General features: G+C 34.7%; 1 protein-coding gene across 2 annotated transcripts in view; it reads right to left on the bottom strand.

Annotated features, from left to right (window-relative positions):
- USH2A (usherin) overlaps positions 1-14659 on the bottom strand; it is a 785943-nt gene that overhangs the window by 677196 nt on the left and 94088 nt on the right. For both annotated transcript variants that reach the window (XM_037985560.2, XM_007988447.3), the window contains 5 exons: positions 11160-11223; positions 8878-9169; positions 7414-7598; positions 6704-6925; positions 5154-5247 (listed from right to left, as the gene is read on the bottom strand). In XM_037985560.2, coding sequence (XP_037841488.2) covers positions 5154-5247; positions 6704-6925; positions 7414-7598; positions 8878-9169; positions 11160-11223 — 857 coding nt within the window. The remainder of the gene's footprint in view (positions 1-5153; positions 5248-6703; positions 6926-7413; positions 7599-8877; positions 9170-11159; positions 11224-14659) is intronic.

The raw sequence follows: 14659 nt of genomic DNA, 5'->3' as shown, positions 1-14659 counted from the left end.
TGAGCTTTTTTTCATATGTTTGTTGGCCACACATATGTCTTCTTTTGAGAACTGTTCTCAAACAAACAACCCCATTAAAAATTGGGCAAAGAACATGAACAGACAGTTCTCAAAAGAAGATATTCTTGTCCTCCCCTGGCAACAACTCGCTGACTCAGGGCTCCTTCCCAATTTTTAATGGGGTTGTTTGGTTTCTTTTTCTTGTAAATTTGTTTAAGTTCCTTCTAGACTCTGGATATTATGCCTTTGTCAGATGGATAGATTGCAAAAATTTTCTCCCCTTCTATAGGTTGTCTGTTCACTCTGACGATAGTTTCTTTTTGTGTGCAGAAGCTCCAAGGTTGCGGAGAAAAAGGAACACCTTTACACTGTTGGTGAGAGTATAAATTAGTTCAACCATTGTGGAAGACAGTGTGGCAATTCCTCAAAGACCTGGAGGCAGAAATACCATTTGACCCAGCAATTCCATTACTGTATATTACCAGGAATATAAATCACTTACAGGGACATGAACAGAGTTGGAAGTCACTATCCTCAGCAAAACAATACCGGAACAGAAAACCAAACACTACGTATTCTCACTTATAAGCGGGATCTGAATGATGAGAACACATGGACACATGGTGGGGAACAACACACATTGGGGCCTCTTAGGGATGGTCGGGGGTTGAGGGAAGAGCATCAGGATGAATAGCTAATGGTTGCTGGACTTAATACCTAGGTGAGGGGATGATCTATGCAAGAAGCCACCATGGCACACCTTTACCTAAGTAACAAACCTGCACATCCTACACATGTTCCCCTGAACTTAAAATAAAAGTTGAGGGCCAGGAGTGGTGGCTCATGCCTGTAATCCCAGCACTTTGGGAGACCAAGGCAAGTGGAGCACTTGAGGTCAGGAGTTCAAGACCTGCCTGGCCAACAAGGTGAAAGCCATCTCTACCAAAAAAAAAAAAAAAAAAAAATTAGCCACGTGTGCTGGTGTGCACCTGTGGTCCCAGTTACTTGGGAGGCTGAGACAGGATAATCACTTGAAGCTGAGAGGCCAAGGTTGCAGTGAACCAATATTATGCCACTGTACTCCAGCCTCAGTGATAGAGTGAGACTCCCTCTCAAAAAAAAAAAAAAAAAAAAAAAGTTGAAGAATAAATAAATATTTTAAAGTAAAAACTCTTGCAGAAAATTAAATTAAAACTGTTTAAACACTGTTTCTACCTGTGAGCCATCAATTTGTGACATTGAAGCCTTATAAACAAATGAAGAATATTTTGTATGGAAAATTCCTTAGGATGGCTAAGTATGTGAACCTGCCCCTGAATTCACCATTCCACTTTTTCTCAACTTCATTCATTTTCGCTTCTACTAAAAATACTTTCTCATAGGAAAGATGGTTGCCAAGAACTGGCATATTTTCAGTGCTTACATTTTCATCTGTTTGCTAAATGTCTGTAATATAATTCACAAAAGCCCTGTTTATTGAGTAATATTATTAATGGATAGCATAATACTGTGAAATTGAAGACATTCTTTTTGGGTTATGTCCAGGTCTTTAAAAAGAACATGGATTCCAATAGGAAATGAATGGCTTATATTAAAATGTATTATTTTTAAAAAGTAGAACAACATGAAAAGTATTAGAATAGGTATATTTTCAAATTACTGTAAGACAACTTTTCTCAGACACGTAAGTCCCTGCATGTATTAAAATACTTTGAATGATAACAAAAGAGAATGTCATGCCTATTAATGCTTCTATAAAATCATTTTTCATTTTCAATACATTGTTGAAAATATCACAGGACTGAGAAATCATTCAACTTAACAGTCTATTGACTTTTTCCCTGCAGCTGCATTTGCCAAACTTTGCTAAGTAAATTATATTTGTTGCTTTTTAAAATTTATGGCTAATTTCATAAATTATCAAAATATGTCAAGGAGGAAAATAACAAAAAGTTTACTTTTTCATTTTTGTTTTCAAAAGGTACTTAATGTCTAAATAAGAAGCATTAAAATGTATTCTCAATCCAAATTATAGTTAATTATTTCACTAGTTCATAATCCAACAGTCACCACCTGAGACCAAGTCTGAAAATCCCAACTTGACTTCTGAAACCAATCATGAGCCTTCATTCATTTAATGGCTCTATTTTTAAGAGGAAGCATGAAATCATCCAAGAATCAGAAAATATCAAACACTTAACTGTGAGCAATTAAAGAGAGAGAAAGAAAAAACAAGACAGGACATCAAAAGCAAATGAGAGAGACTAACACCAACTGACTAGTCAACAGAAAGCAAGAGAAGTTCAGAAGAGAACATATCATATGAAGGTATTAGCCAAATTGTAGCTTGCAAATACTAGATATATTCAGTTCAAGGTGCCCTACTGAATTCATCCCAAAGTGTTTTTTAATTGGGGTATTAGTGGCTTTGTGGAGGAGAGGACAAGGTTAATGAAACAAATCACTGATTATAAGGAAGTAAGTGTACATCTTAAGGGACCAAAAGGAGACAGTAGAAAAATATAATAAATGTTACTTTAACTTTAAAATAGAACAAATAAAATTTGCAAAAATTTAAACACACAATTATGGCCCAATAAAGAGTGAATCAATCAAGTTAATCCAATTAATTTCATTTCTGTGACAATATGATAAGCCATACAATCAAGCATATTAAAATCAGTTCTTCTAAAAGATTTTTTCTCATAATATACTTATCAAATCAAATGCAAAGACTCTAGACACTGGAAATCCAAAAGAAAACCATAAAATATTTCTTCTTTTAAAACAAGTATTGACTAATGATGAGGACTACATGTATATAAAGCAGTGATCTAGAAAATTAATTCAAAAGGATATCTAAATTAGAACATGGAAATTTTGGTCTGAGCACATAGAAAGAAAGAAAGTAGGCCATAACTAAATCAAGGACTCTGAGTTGAAACTGAGGAGTGGGACCACATTTTAAATGTGCCAGAGAAAGTCTGCATTATAGATAATATTCTTGCCATTGAACTATTCTCACTAATGTTACAGTCAAAAGCAAATTAGATCAGAGTAAGAATCAGAAGATAGAAATGGAGTTTGCCAAAACCTTTACAGATGGTTTTTTAAAAAGCAAGATGCTCTATAATATCCTAAAATAACTGCACAGAGAAGTGAAGTAACTAACTAAAACACAAGTGTAGGGCAAGGTCCAAGAGGCAGAGATGTTTACAAGTCATACATGAGTGTATGAGACAGTGCTACCATCTGAAAAGCTAAAATGCACTAGCATTTAAGCCTATATTTATGTAACAAAAATGATAGAAATATAAGCATTTGATATAGTTTGCATGTTTCTCCCCTCCAAATTTCATGTTGAAATGTGATCCCCAGTGTTGGAGGTGAGCCTGGTGGGAGGTGTTTGGGTCATGGAGGTGAATCCTTCATGAAGTGCCCTCCCTTCAGCAGTGAGATCTCACTCTGTTAGTTCATGACTGTTTAGACAAGGCTGTTTAAAAGAGCCTGGCTTCTGGCTTTGCCTTCTGCCATGATTGTAAGCTTTCTGAGGCCTCACCAGAAACCAAGCAGATGCTGGCACCATGCTTGTATAGCCAGGAGTACCACGAGCCAAATAATATCTTTTCTTTACTATTTACCCAGTCTCAGGTCTTCCTGTACAGCAATGCAAACAGACTAATACACCGTTCCATACACTTGTCATTGAAAAACTGCTTTTTAGAATGACAACAATTATATAATGTAGTTCACTATATTTGAAAATTTAATTTTAGCAGAGGTGGACAAATTGTCCCCAAAACTATTGCATCAATTGGCAATCATATCAGTGATGTATTAAAGGTTATATTCTCACAAGTACTAAGTGTTACCAATCTTTGTATTTTCTGCTAATTTGAAATATTAAAAACAATTGTTGAATTTGATTAAAACTGAGGTTGGGTAACCTTTTATATGTTTATTAAAAGTATAATTTGTTCATTTGTAAATTGCTTGTTCATCTATTTGCTCATTTTTATCAGACTGTTATATTTTTCTTAGTATTTTGTAAATGCTTGTGTATTAGGAATCTTAACTCTTTACCTGTTAATATGATATAAATATTTCCTATCAAGCCATCATTTGTTACTACATTACATTTATGTTAACCCTTGCACTGTGTAGAATTTTAAATGTTTATATAACAGAATGTGTCATTAATTTCCTTCATAGCTTCAGATGTTTGTTTCTGTTTGTATTTCATTTGCTTATCTAATAAAAGCCCTCAACTTAAGATATGTAAGTATTCTTCTAATCTTTCTTTTAATATATTTATAGTTATTTTTCACTAATAGTTTAAGCCACATACATTTTTGTACATACCATCAGGTAGAACTCTAACCTTATTTTCTTGCAAACTAGCAGTCAGTTGTCATAAACAATATTTACTGAAGAGTCTATATTATCTACTGTCATTATTGGTATAATTGCTACTGCTGCTGAACCCTCTTTCATATCAGCTATTTCTGATGTCGTTGCTAGATATTCCTACCAACAAACGTTTCTTGATTTTATTTCCACTTACCTCTTTCCCCTAAAGATGAAGCTAAAATTCCACGTCAACTATGGAATTCCCCTGACCATCACAGAAAACTACAGTAACATAACTCATAAATCATTTTACTACCGATTTTCATTTAATTAAAATGCCTGATATTAGCAATAAATGAACCTTGATTCACATAAATACATAAAAATTGTTCTGCATCTAAAGATGCTTTTCTTGTTTATTGATACATTTGTATAAATACCCTTTAGTAAGAATCAAACTATGTTTTGTTTAGTGCCATGTTATCCATATACTATAAAAATTGTTTTAAAAATATGATAATGCTGATGAAACAAAGAAAGAAAAACAAAAGATAAAGAAGAAACCTTAGCGTTTGGTTTCAGTTGTCATTTCTCTGGTTGAAATTATTTTTAAAAAATACAATTTCAACTTAATTGATGGCTGTTATTTTTCTTTACAAAAACTCTGCAATAATTGATGTTTTAAGTTCATATCAGTTTTTAAATTTATTTTCATTTGTTAGGCCAAAATTAAGTTCATAGAATTTATAGTCGCCATCTCTACTATTTTTTTTAAAGATTTCCATGCATAAAATAGAACTCACATGAAGTCCTTCAGTGAAGCTCTCCTGGGAGCAGAGACATCTATATGGCTGGCTTGTTGTGTCGCAGTTATCGGCATGACCATGGCACTGACATCTGCAAACATGAGCATCACACACTCCTAAGGAACACTAACTCAACTGTGAATGTATTTAAGGTCCTAGGCCTATACACATTGTGTGAATTCAACAGGGAAGATTTTTGTATATTTAATTGATACAAAATCAGTTTCTCCTTAATCGTGTGTATATCTGTACAAGTTTTTAATTTATCTGGAAATATCAGAAGAACTGTCACCAATATCCAAACCACTGTATTGTAAAGATAATGTTCAAGCCAACCTTTAAAGGGGAATGGAATTTTTTGTATCTATACCAACCATGTACCTAGGGAAGGCATTTACTAAACTATTTAAAATACAGTTAAGAATATAAAGTTCAGGCTGGGCATGGTGGCTCACACCTGTAGTCTTAGCACGTTGGGAGACTGAGGCGGGTAGATCACTTGAGGTTGGGAGTTTGAGACCAGCCTGAGCAACATGGCAAAGCCATGTCTCTACAAAAAGTGAAAAAAAAAAAAATCAGCTGGGCATTGTGGCACATGCCTGTAGTCCCAGTTACTTGGAAGGCTAAGATGAGAGGATCACTTGAGGCCCAGAAGTTGAGGTTGCAGTGAGCCATGATTATGACATTGCATGCCAGCCTGGCTGACAGAGCAAAACCCTGTCAAAAAAAAAAAAAAAAAAAAAAAAAAAAGAATATAAAGTTGACAAACTGCAGAATGCAGTTAACGTACTTCAAATTTTTTATTCTTTTTTTCAAAGTTAGATGATGAATATTTAATAGTATTGCTTTGTTCATTATGCTATGACTTAGCAAACAAACAATGCTTCTATACTGGTATTTTGGTCTGCTTTTGAAGACATATTTTATTCACAAGGCCTATCGTTCCTCTAGAACAACCCATTCTAAATATAGTCTATATGTACATTTCTATATTAGACAGTATGCTGCCTAGGTTTGCAGCTATCATTTCTTTTTAAATATCATGAGTCATGTTCTCAATTATGATCAGACATTTATAAACTACTTAGGGCACATCAGCTCTTTCCACTAAAGAAAAACAAGTATTCCCCATGGAACTGTGCACTATGAACTCAGGTAGACCAAGATCTGTACTTAAAAACTCTCTGGTAGTATAGTTAAAACTCCAAATCCAGCTCCAACTCTTTGCTTTCGAGAATATTTGAAAATTATATTCCAGAACAAATCAAGTAAAATATTGGATAAATCATTTCTAAGTCAGATTCAGAGCGTCATAGCTTCTAAAAGCAACAGCTTTTGAAAATCAATTCATACACACACACACACACACACACTCAACAATGTTATATAGAGAAAAGACTCACACACAGATCTTCTCCTAAAATCTTAGAGTATGAAATCATTTCAAAATGTAAAGCTTGAAATCTGGCTTGCTCTGAAATCTTAATGTGCTGTTAAGACAACGAGTATGACAAAAACTTTGTTGAAAACAAAATTCATTATAATACCTCCCACTAATGGTGATTTCGTCCACTGCATAATATCTGTGTCTGAAGTTGACAGCAGTCTCAGTTGTATAGTACTGTCCATGAAAATGAAACCTTATTTGAGTGGCTTTTACGAACTCTTGAAGAGATGGGGTATTATAGAAGTCATTGTATCCAGGACGATAATTTGGTCCAGGTGTCAGGATGCTAAATGTGACATTGCCACGGGAATATGGAGTAAAACTGTTAATGAAAGAAATTCGATGTCATGAAAATCTATTCACATTTTTGGCAAAACAGAAATCAAAATGTTGAGAAATTAATACACAGCATCAATAAAAGCTTAAATTATTCTTTCTAGTAAAAGTATATTCCATACATTTCACATGCAAACAATACAGGATTATAATTGAAAGCCACACTAAAACAATTCCTTGAAAACATAATGAAAATTCCATTAACATAGATAACTTGCTAAACAATCTGAAAATCAGATTGTGAAACTGTGAGATTGAAATAATCCAATGAGATTGAAATAAGAGTCACTCTAATGTATTTTACAAGAACTTTAAAGATAGTTTCAAACCCAATTTAGGGATAAGACTTAGGAGAATCTGCCTCAAGGAAGCTGGTGGTGAAGGGAAGTCTCTACCAGTCTAGAGAGCTAGCTTACTTGTACATTATGACTAACCAATCAGTCTCTTAAATTAAGTGTTTAAAAATATTCATACTTGGAAAGCTGAAGACAGTTGACAGAATCAGGTTTCTCCAAATCTCCATTGTTTTTCATTCCAAAAGCACCACAATTTCTGGCAAAATATTGCCAGTCCTCCCAATCTAAGCTGTTTTCCTTCTTCCTTTGAATCCTTATTTCCGTTGGTTGTGGACTAAAGAACTGAATGATAATATAAAACACCTGAAAATGGAAAGTTAATTAATGTAATTAAAGTTTTAAGTGTAACTCATCAGTATGTATGAAACCATGGAAATGTTAGATTCATATATATTGGCTCACTTTGTCATTTTTTTTTTTTTTTTTTTTTTTTTTTTTTGAGATGGAGTCTCGCTCTGTCTCCCAGGCTGGAGTGCAGTGGCCGGATCTCAGCTCACTGCAAGCTCCGCCTCCCGGGTTTACGCCATTCTCCTGCCTCAGCCTCCCGAGTAGCTGGGACTACAGGCGCCCGCCACCTCGCCCGGCTAATTTTTTGTGTTTTTAGTAGAGACGGGGTTTCACCGTGTTCGCCAGGATGGTCTCGATCTCCTGACCTCGTGATCCACCCGTCTCGGCCTCCCAAAGTGCTGGGATTACAGGCTTGAGCCACCGCGCCCGGCCACTTTGTCATTATTATAATTATGAAATATGTATTAGACATCCAGAAACTTCATAGCCCTATGGTAAAAGCAGCACATTCTATAATTGTATATCTGTTCATTTGCTCAAGGATTTTATAAATCAACATGCAAATAAAGACATAAACAAAGAACATTACATCTATGAAATAAATGTCATATATATAGTCTTCTTAAGTAATTTAGAAAAAGCACCTTAGTTTGTATTACTTTTTGCTACTTAATAAAAAGAACTTAGTTTCAACATTTCATAAATATCATTTTGATACAAATCTCAAACATAAGGCCCTATATGTTGTCTTTTAGATATTTTTACTGTATACATTGTAATACACTACTTTATTGAGGTAATGTTCAATTGCCTAGTTCAGTTTTCACCTTTTAGTGGGTTGACTTGTGTTCCCAAATAGATATGTCCAAGTACTACTGTCCAAACCAGTAAACATGACTTTATTTGTAAATAGGGTCTTTGCAGTATAATTAAGGATGTCAATATTAGATCATCCTGTGTTTAATAGGGTGGGCCTTATACAAGATAAATAGAAGGGATAATTGATGCTCACAGAGAAACAAGGAAGGACACCATGTGAAAATGGAGGCAGAGATTGAAGTTGTGGTGCCACAAGTCAAGTAACACCAAGGGCCACCTAGAGCTGCAAATGGCAAGGAGAGATCCCCCTCTGGAAACTTTGAAGGGAGTGTAGTCCTGCCAACATGTTGATTTCATATTTCTGGTGTCCAGAACTGTTAGGGAATACATTTCTGTTGTTTTAAGACATGAAGTTTGTGGGCATTTGTTGTAAAAACCACAGGAAATTAATGTACACCTTATTGTTTCTAATTACCTGATACTGTCCATTTTCCAAGTCAACTGAAATAGTCACTCCTTGATTAAGTTGTGTAACGTTTGTAAACACATTTGAAACCCATGAAGTCCCAACATCATTATCATTGACAAAAGAGAGAGGATGGGCTTCAGGATTCAACCGTGACACTCTATCAGCTGTGTCTCCTGCATCGTTAGGAATGCAGTACCGCTGTGCCAAAGGGTGGACCCGCGGGTGGCTGCCAGGGCAACGGCAATGTGATTGGGCATGCAATCTGAGAAGATCTCCAGAAAAAACTTCCAGAATCTCTCTGTGGGAGTCAAGAGGGACACTGTAAGGACAAAGAGCTTAACAGTAATAGAACTTTTAAGAGGTGTTACAAATGAATGTCACTCGTTTAGTGCTTTCATGAGTATCCATTTAGCTTTAATAATTCTATGCATGAAACATAAAATACAGCTTATCTTTGGCCAAATAAACAAATTCATTATCATAAATGTATATCAAAACCAGCACATTTTAATATTAACTTTTTATTTATATCAATAAGCATGCATATGCCCTTGTCTGATTATTAAGATACTTAAATAAATACCACAATATTTTACTGTATCTATTTGTGATAACATAGAAAGGTCACATTTACTTAGGTTGCTAAACTAACTACTGAGAGTGAACAATAATATATGGAAAATAATGAGAGTTATAGATAATGTTTTCAGTTCATCCATGGGAAAGAGGTACGAAAGCAAGTATCGTTTTATCTGCCTCTGTTTTAAGTGAAGGACTGAGGCCAAGGCCATTTGTCAGTGGTTTCCTGTGACTCATCAGTACAGATCCTGACATCCTGTAATGCTTCAATGGCTTCAGATCATATGGCGGCTGCCAACAGTCAAAGAAGAATGCCAATTCCAGGTAGATATATTTAATTTTTCCATTAAGGGCAATATACTTGCTCTAGACCAGAATTAGTCATTCTATTTATAGGCATTCTTCCACATAGCACCTTCCCAGACATTTCAGGTAGGCCAAAATTAGTAACCACAGTCTTACCAGAGAAACCAGGCTTTTCCTCTCAGACCTCAGTGGAGCAATGAAGGAGTCAGGCGGCTTTTCCATTCATTAAATCACATGAAGTCATACCTTCTTTAAATCTCATCAATACTTTTCAACTGATATCAAGTTTTGAATGGGACCAAAAGCCACCAGTATAGAATCCAGTATAAAATCTTTCACTCCCAAGGAAAAACTTTATTCCCAAAGAATTACTACAACCTTGGCCTTCAGCATTTTAGACAAAGGTGATCTAAAATATAGTAAGGCTGTTGGCAGTAAATACACCTAACACTGTGTTCCAGGGCTATGCCACCCTTTATTGAGGCATACCTTGATTATATAGACTGGTAAGAAAGAATGTTTATATTGTTAATGATCTGTCATGGACTAAGAGCCACAGCAAAAGCAATGCTTCTAAATTTACAAGGGCTAGTCTTCTCATTTGGAAACCCACCACACTAATTTATATCTGCCTTGAAGAAATATGAATGAACATTCTTCTTTTTGATTTTTAATAGAAATAAATAAGATCAACTCATCCATACAACAATATACTATTATACCATGATATCATAAGCTGAAGAAGAAAGTTCAAAGGCATCCTAAGCAGAATTTCACTTAAATTTTTTAAAATTCTGTGTGCCTTTAAGAGGCCCTAAGAAAGATTTCCTATCTACTCTCAAGATAAGGAAATAACATTAAAGCTAGCCTGAGTCTATATAATTATTTGTCCACTGAAAATAGAAAAATATATCACAATACTTCAAATGCTCATTCTTCTTGTCTCCAAGTCTAATAGACCAGTCTCTTGAGAATTTCCCATATATCAAAATAATTAATCATGTTTATTGTTCTACATTCTCTAGTAGGTATAAAGTCAACAAACCAATTTTAAAAAGGCAGATATAGAAGTTTCTCAATTATTATTAATATAAACTACTTCATATAGAAAATTTAAACAATGTATCACAAATTTTATAAAATGTTCAAATATCAAGTTTTCTTACAGAAAATCCTTAGGAAAAAATGTGATCAATTTCATATTACAAGGAGTTCCCCAAGAGTAGCACTAGTGAATAACAACCATAGACTAAGCCAAAGCAAACACTGTAAACATTAATTAGGTGAAGTTTGCCAAATGCTATAAAGATAAAAAATGGTATAATCTACATGGTATTCTTATTTAAGTGAATTCAGCATTTATCCTTATGGTTCTTGAAGTTTACAATGCAACAGCTGCTTACCTGTTTGTAAGTGCCACTTGGTATAATCGAAAATCTTGCATTCTTCCGACAAACTGCTCTAAACCTGTAAATACATACACGTACATAATATAAGAAGTCTCTGTTTACCAAGCAATACCTGACAAGTATTTAAGTGATATTCCTTTGACGATATTAAGGTTAGAAAGATATTTATGTCACTGCCCTTAGAAACATTTACAGATCTATCTCTAGTTTGCTAATTCCACATGAATAACAAAAATAATCATAGTTATCTCCATGAACATTGTAGGACTTAAGTCAAAGTGAATACTTTGGTCAACTTATTTATTGATCAAACTCATGGTTTTCACCAGAAGTCCCTTCCCAAGTCAGATTTCTCTCTAGTTTATAAATCCATAAATATATTATCTCATCAGCCCTAAATTTGATTGTCATCTGCTTCCGATTGCGATTTCCAGAGTATTTGCAATGCCAAAAGGAAGATTTCTAACTCTCACATCTCACCTATTCTAGCTCCAAGTTCCAGGCTATCTGTTTGGGTCCTCTCTAAAGTTAAATTAATGTCTGTTCTAGAAAATCTCCAAACGAGGACTCATCGAAGACTTCCTACTTGTGGATTCTGTGTCATTCACATGTATCAATAGTATCATAGTTCACTCTCAGAATTTTATTGCCTCAGGAAAATTCTTCTAAGAAAACCATGTTCAAAGACCAATCTACTTTGAATTAGGTGACGTTTCAAGGCAAATGTAGCTATCAACCTTAATCCACATGGTATTATTTTATTTGTTTGGCAAATATTTATTCAGAACTTACTAAGACAAATAAGCCCAAGAGAGTAGGGACAGAATAAAGTATAAAAACTATCAACTCTCAGTTTTTTGTTATATTTTTAATAACAAAATTTATTTCAATAATTGTTTATTTCAATAGTTGGAGGAATTTTAATTCATCAAATGATCATTTTCCCAATGTGTTTTTTATTTTAACTATTCAGTTTTTGCTCAGTCTTGATAGTTTTAAAGAATGTTTGATTTATGTTTTCTGCTGCTTCTTGGTGGTTGCTTGGAGGAAACTGGGACAGAGTGAGGATATGGCTGATGAATAAAACATGGAGAGGAGAATTAGCACACAAAATAGTCTGAGATAGTGATCTCAGAATCAGAAAGAAACTCACAAGCAAAGTGTGAGACTCAGAAGCCTAAAAAGAGTATGTGTCTGTGTGTGAGTGTGTGTATGCATATATTGGGGATATTCATATATTTACATGTTATATTTATATTAAATAATATATTTGAGAAAATAACCAAAATATTATATATATATAAATATTTCTTCATTAGTATATTCTGTATTGATATATTTTAAGAAAAATACACGTATAGGCTCTCCCTTTCTATCCATTAGTCTCAGTCTTCCACACACCCCATGAGCTGAGGCCCACAAGAAGATGTGCTCTAGGCAGCTTCCTGCTCTAACTTTCCCATAGGGAGAGTTTCTCTACTTTATCTGTCATAAAACAGGCAACTGGCACAAGCGCAAAGAATTGTTCTTCCAAGTGGTGTTACAAACACAAAACAAAATCTACAAGATTTCCAAAACAGATTGTTCTAAAAATTATAATTAGTTACAAGAAATAAGAAAACATGGTAAAATATTCTTTCAGTTAATTGGCCATCCAGGCAACATGATTTATGATCAATTGACCTAGATACAGGATCTGAAGTTAAACAAAGTAGGGAATGGTAGAAAGATGGACATGTCATTCTTAGAAGAAAGATGAGAAGAATAAATGCAAATACAGCAAAGCCATTATGTGCCTATGCTTTTGTTCGAGGAGTAGGAAAGACAAATAGGAAAGTCACTCTTTATAGCGTAAATTTTCTTTGTGAGGTAAGAGATAGTATTGTCTGCCAAGAATAAAGGAAGCTGGGCCTGTGTTCTGTTTGTTCTTTACCTTCACCTATCCCTAACCATTCTCAGTTCTTCCTCTCCTAGTATCCTTTACACCCCACACTGCTAATCTACAGCATGAATTTTTAATGCCCCACAACCTTCAAGCTCTCTTAGTCCTAAGGTTGCAATTTTGCCTCTGCTTCCAATTTTTCTGCCTCATACAGCCCTTAATGTCTCAGCTTTGAAATACTCCCTGTGGGGAACTTTCTGTGTCCCACTAGAGTCATAGGCATTCTCTTTCTGGGAGAAGTCACCCAGATTGCGGTACTTTTGCATGGCAGTCCTAGAAAACTGACAGTCTTCATTTTCTATTTTTGTCAACATAATGAGCTATCAAGGAGAAAAAAAAATTACCTGTATTTCCTGCTATCCAATTTGCTTTCTCAGGATAAAATATTGTCTAAAATGTTTTATATAGAACCTTTAGGGAAATGTATTATCTCAAAGAACCCAGATCATAACAAACAGGGGCTAGCCATTCATAATTTTGAAAGACTTACTATAACTGAACGAGAGCAAAACTGATGAACACTGTGATGTTGCTAAAGCCTGAATCATGGCTTTAAATGTCAGGATAGCTTCATTCTTTTATGTATTGATTCATTCACAAATATTTATTGGAAGCCTATTATGTGCCAGGCACTTTCACGAGTGCCAAAGGTACAATCAGTTAACAACAACAACAAAATACCCTTGCTTTTATGGAGCTTGCATTCACGTAGATAAACATAATGAATGAGTAATTCATATAGTATATTGGAATGCTATATATTTTATGAAAAACAGAAGGATTAGAGCAGGTTGGAGAGCATGGCTGGATTTTAGTGGGGATATTATGTTCAAGAGAGGCCTCATTGAGAATGTGGCATTGACAGGGGAATGGGACTAAGTTATACATATATCTAGGGGCAAAATGTTCCAGGCAGGCATTATTAAGCACATAGACCTCTAAATCAGTATGCTTGGCCTGTTAGAGGAGGTGCAAGGAGCTAGCATCCTGGAGCAGAATAAAAGAGGGGAGGTTATTAGAAGGTTAGGTCAGACAAGTAGCTGGCTGGGGAAGAGGGAGGATGGAGGTATAAATTGTTATACATACAAAGTCTTATAGTCTATTGTAAGAAATTTGATTTCTAGTCTGAGTAAAATGGGAAGCCATTGGAGGGTTTCAAGAAGAGGAGTGATGTGATCTCAGGATTATTCAAAAGTTCTGAGACTAGAATATAGGAAGACAAGAGCAGAAACCAAGAGGCCAGTTAGGCGGATATTACAGTCATATGTGTGAAAAATGTTGGCAGTCAGATCAGGGTATTAGAAGTGGAGGTGTACCTTTCAATTCTGATAAATTAGAATTCACTCCCTATATTTTAATAATAGCTAAAGGGAAGCTCTGCTGTAGAAGAATAATGAAATCTATTTTATTATCTATAAAATAAAGGGGCTGGGTTTTATAACCTTTAAAAACCATTTTAGTTTTAAATTTTGGAGTTTGCAATCATATCCATTGCTAAAGAATTCATATTTGAAGGAATTCTTCTTAAATAAGAGTTACAGCAAGTTTTCTA

Source organism: Chlorocebus sabaeus, chromosome 25 (genome assembly GCF_047675955.1).
Source record: "Chlorocebus sabaeus isolate Y175 chromosome 25, mChlSab1.0.hap1, whole genome shotgun sequence".
Classification (NCBI taxonomy): Eukaryota; Metazoa; Chordata; class Mammalia; order Primates; family Cercopithecidae; genus Chlorocebus; species Chlorocebus sabaeus.
The sequence above is the reverse complement of the archived record's forward strand: the minus strand, read 5'-3'. Positions and strand labels throughout refer to the sequence as shown.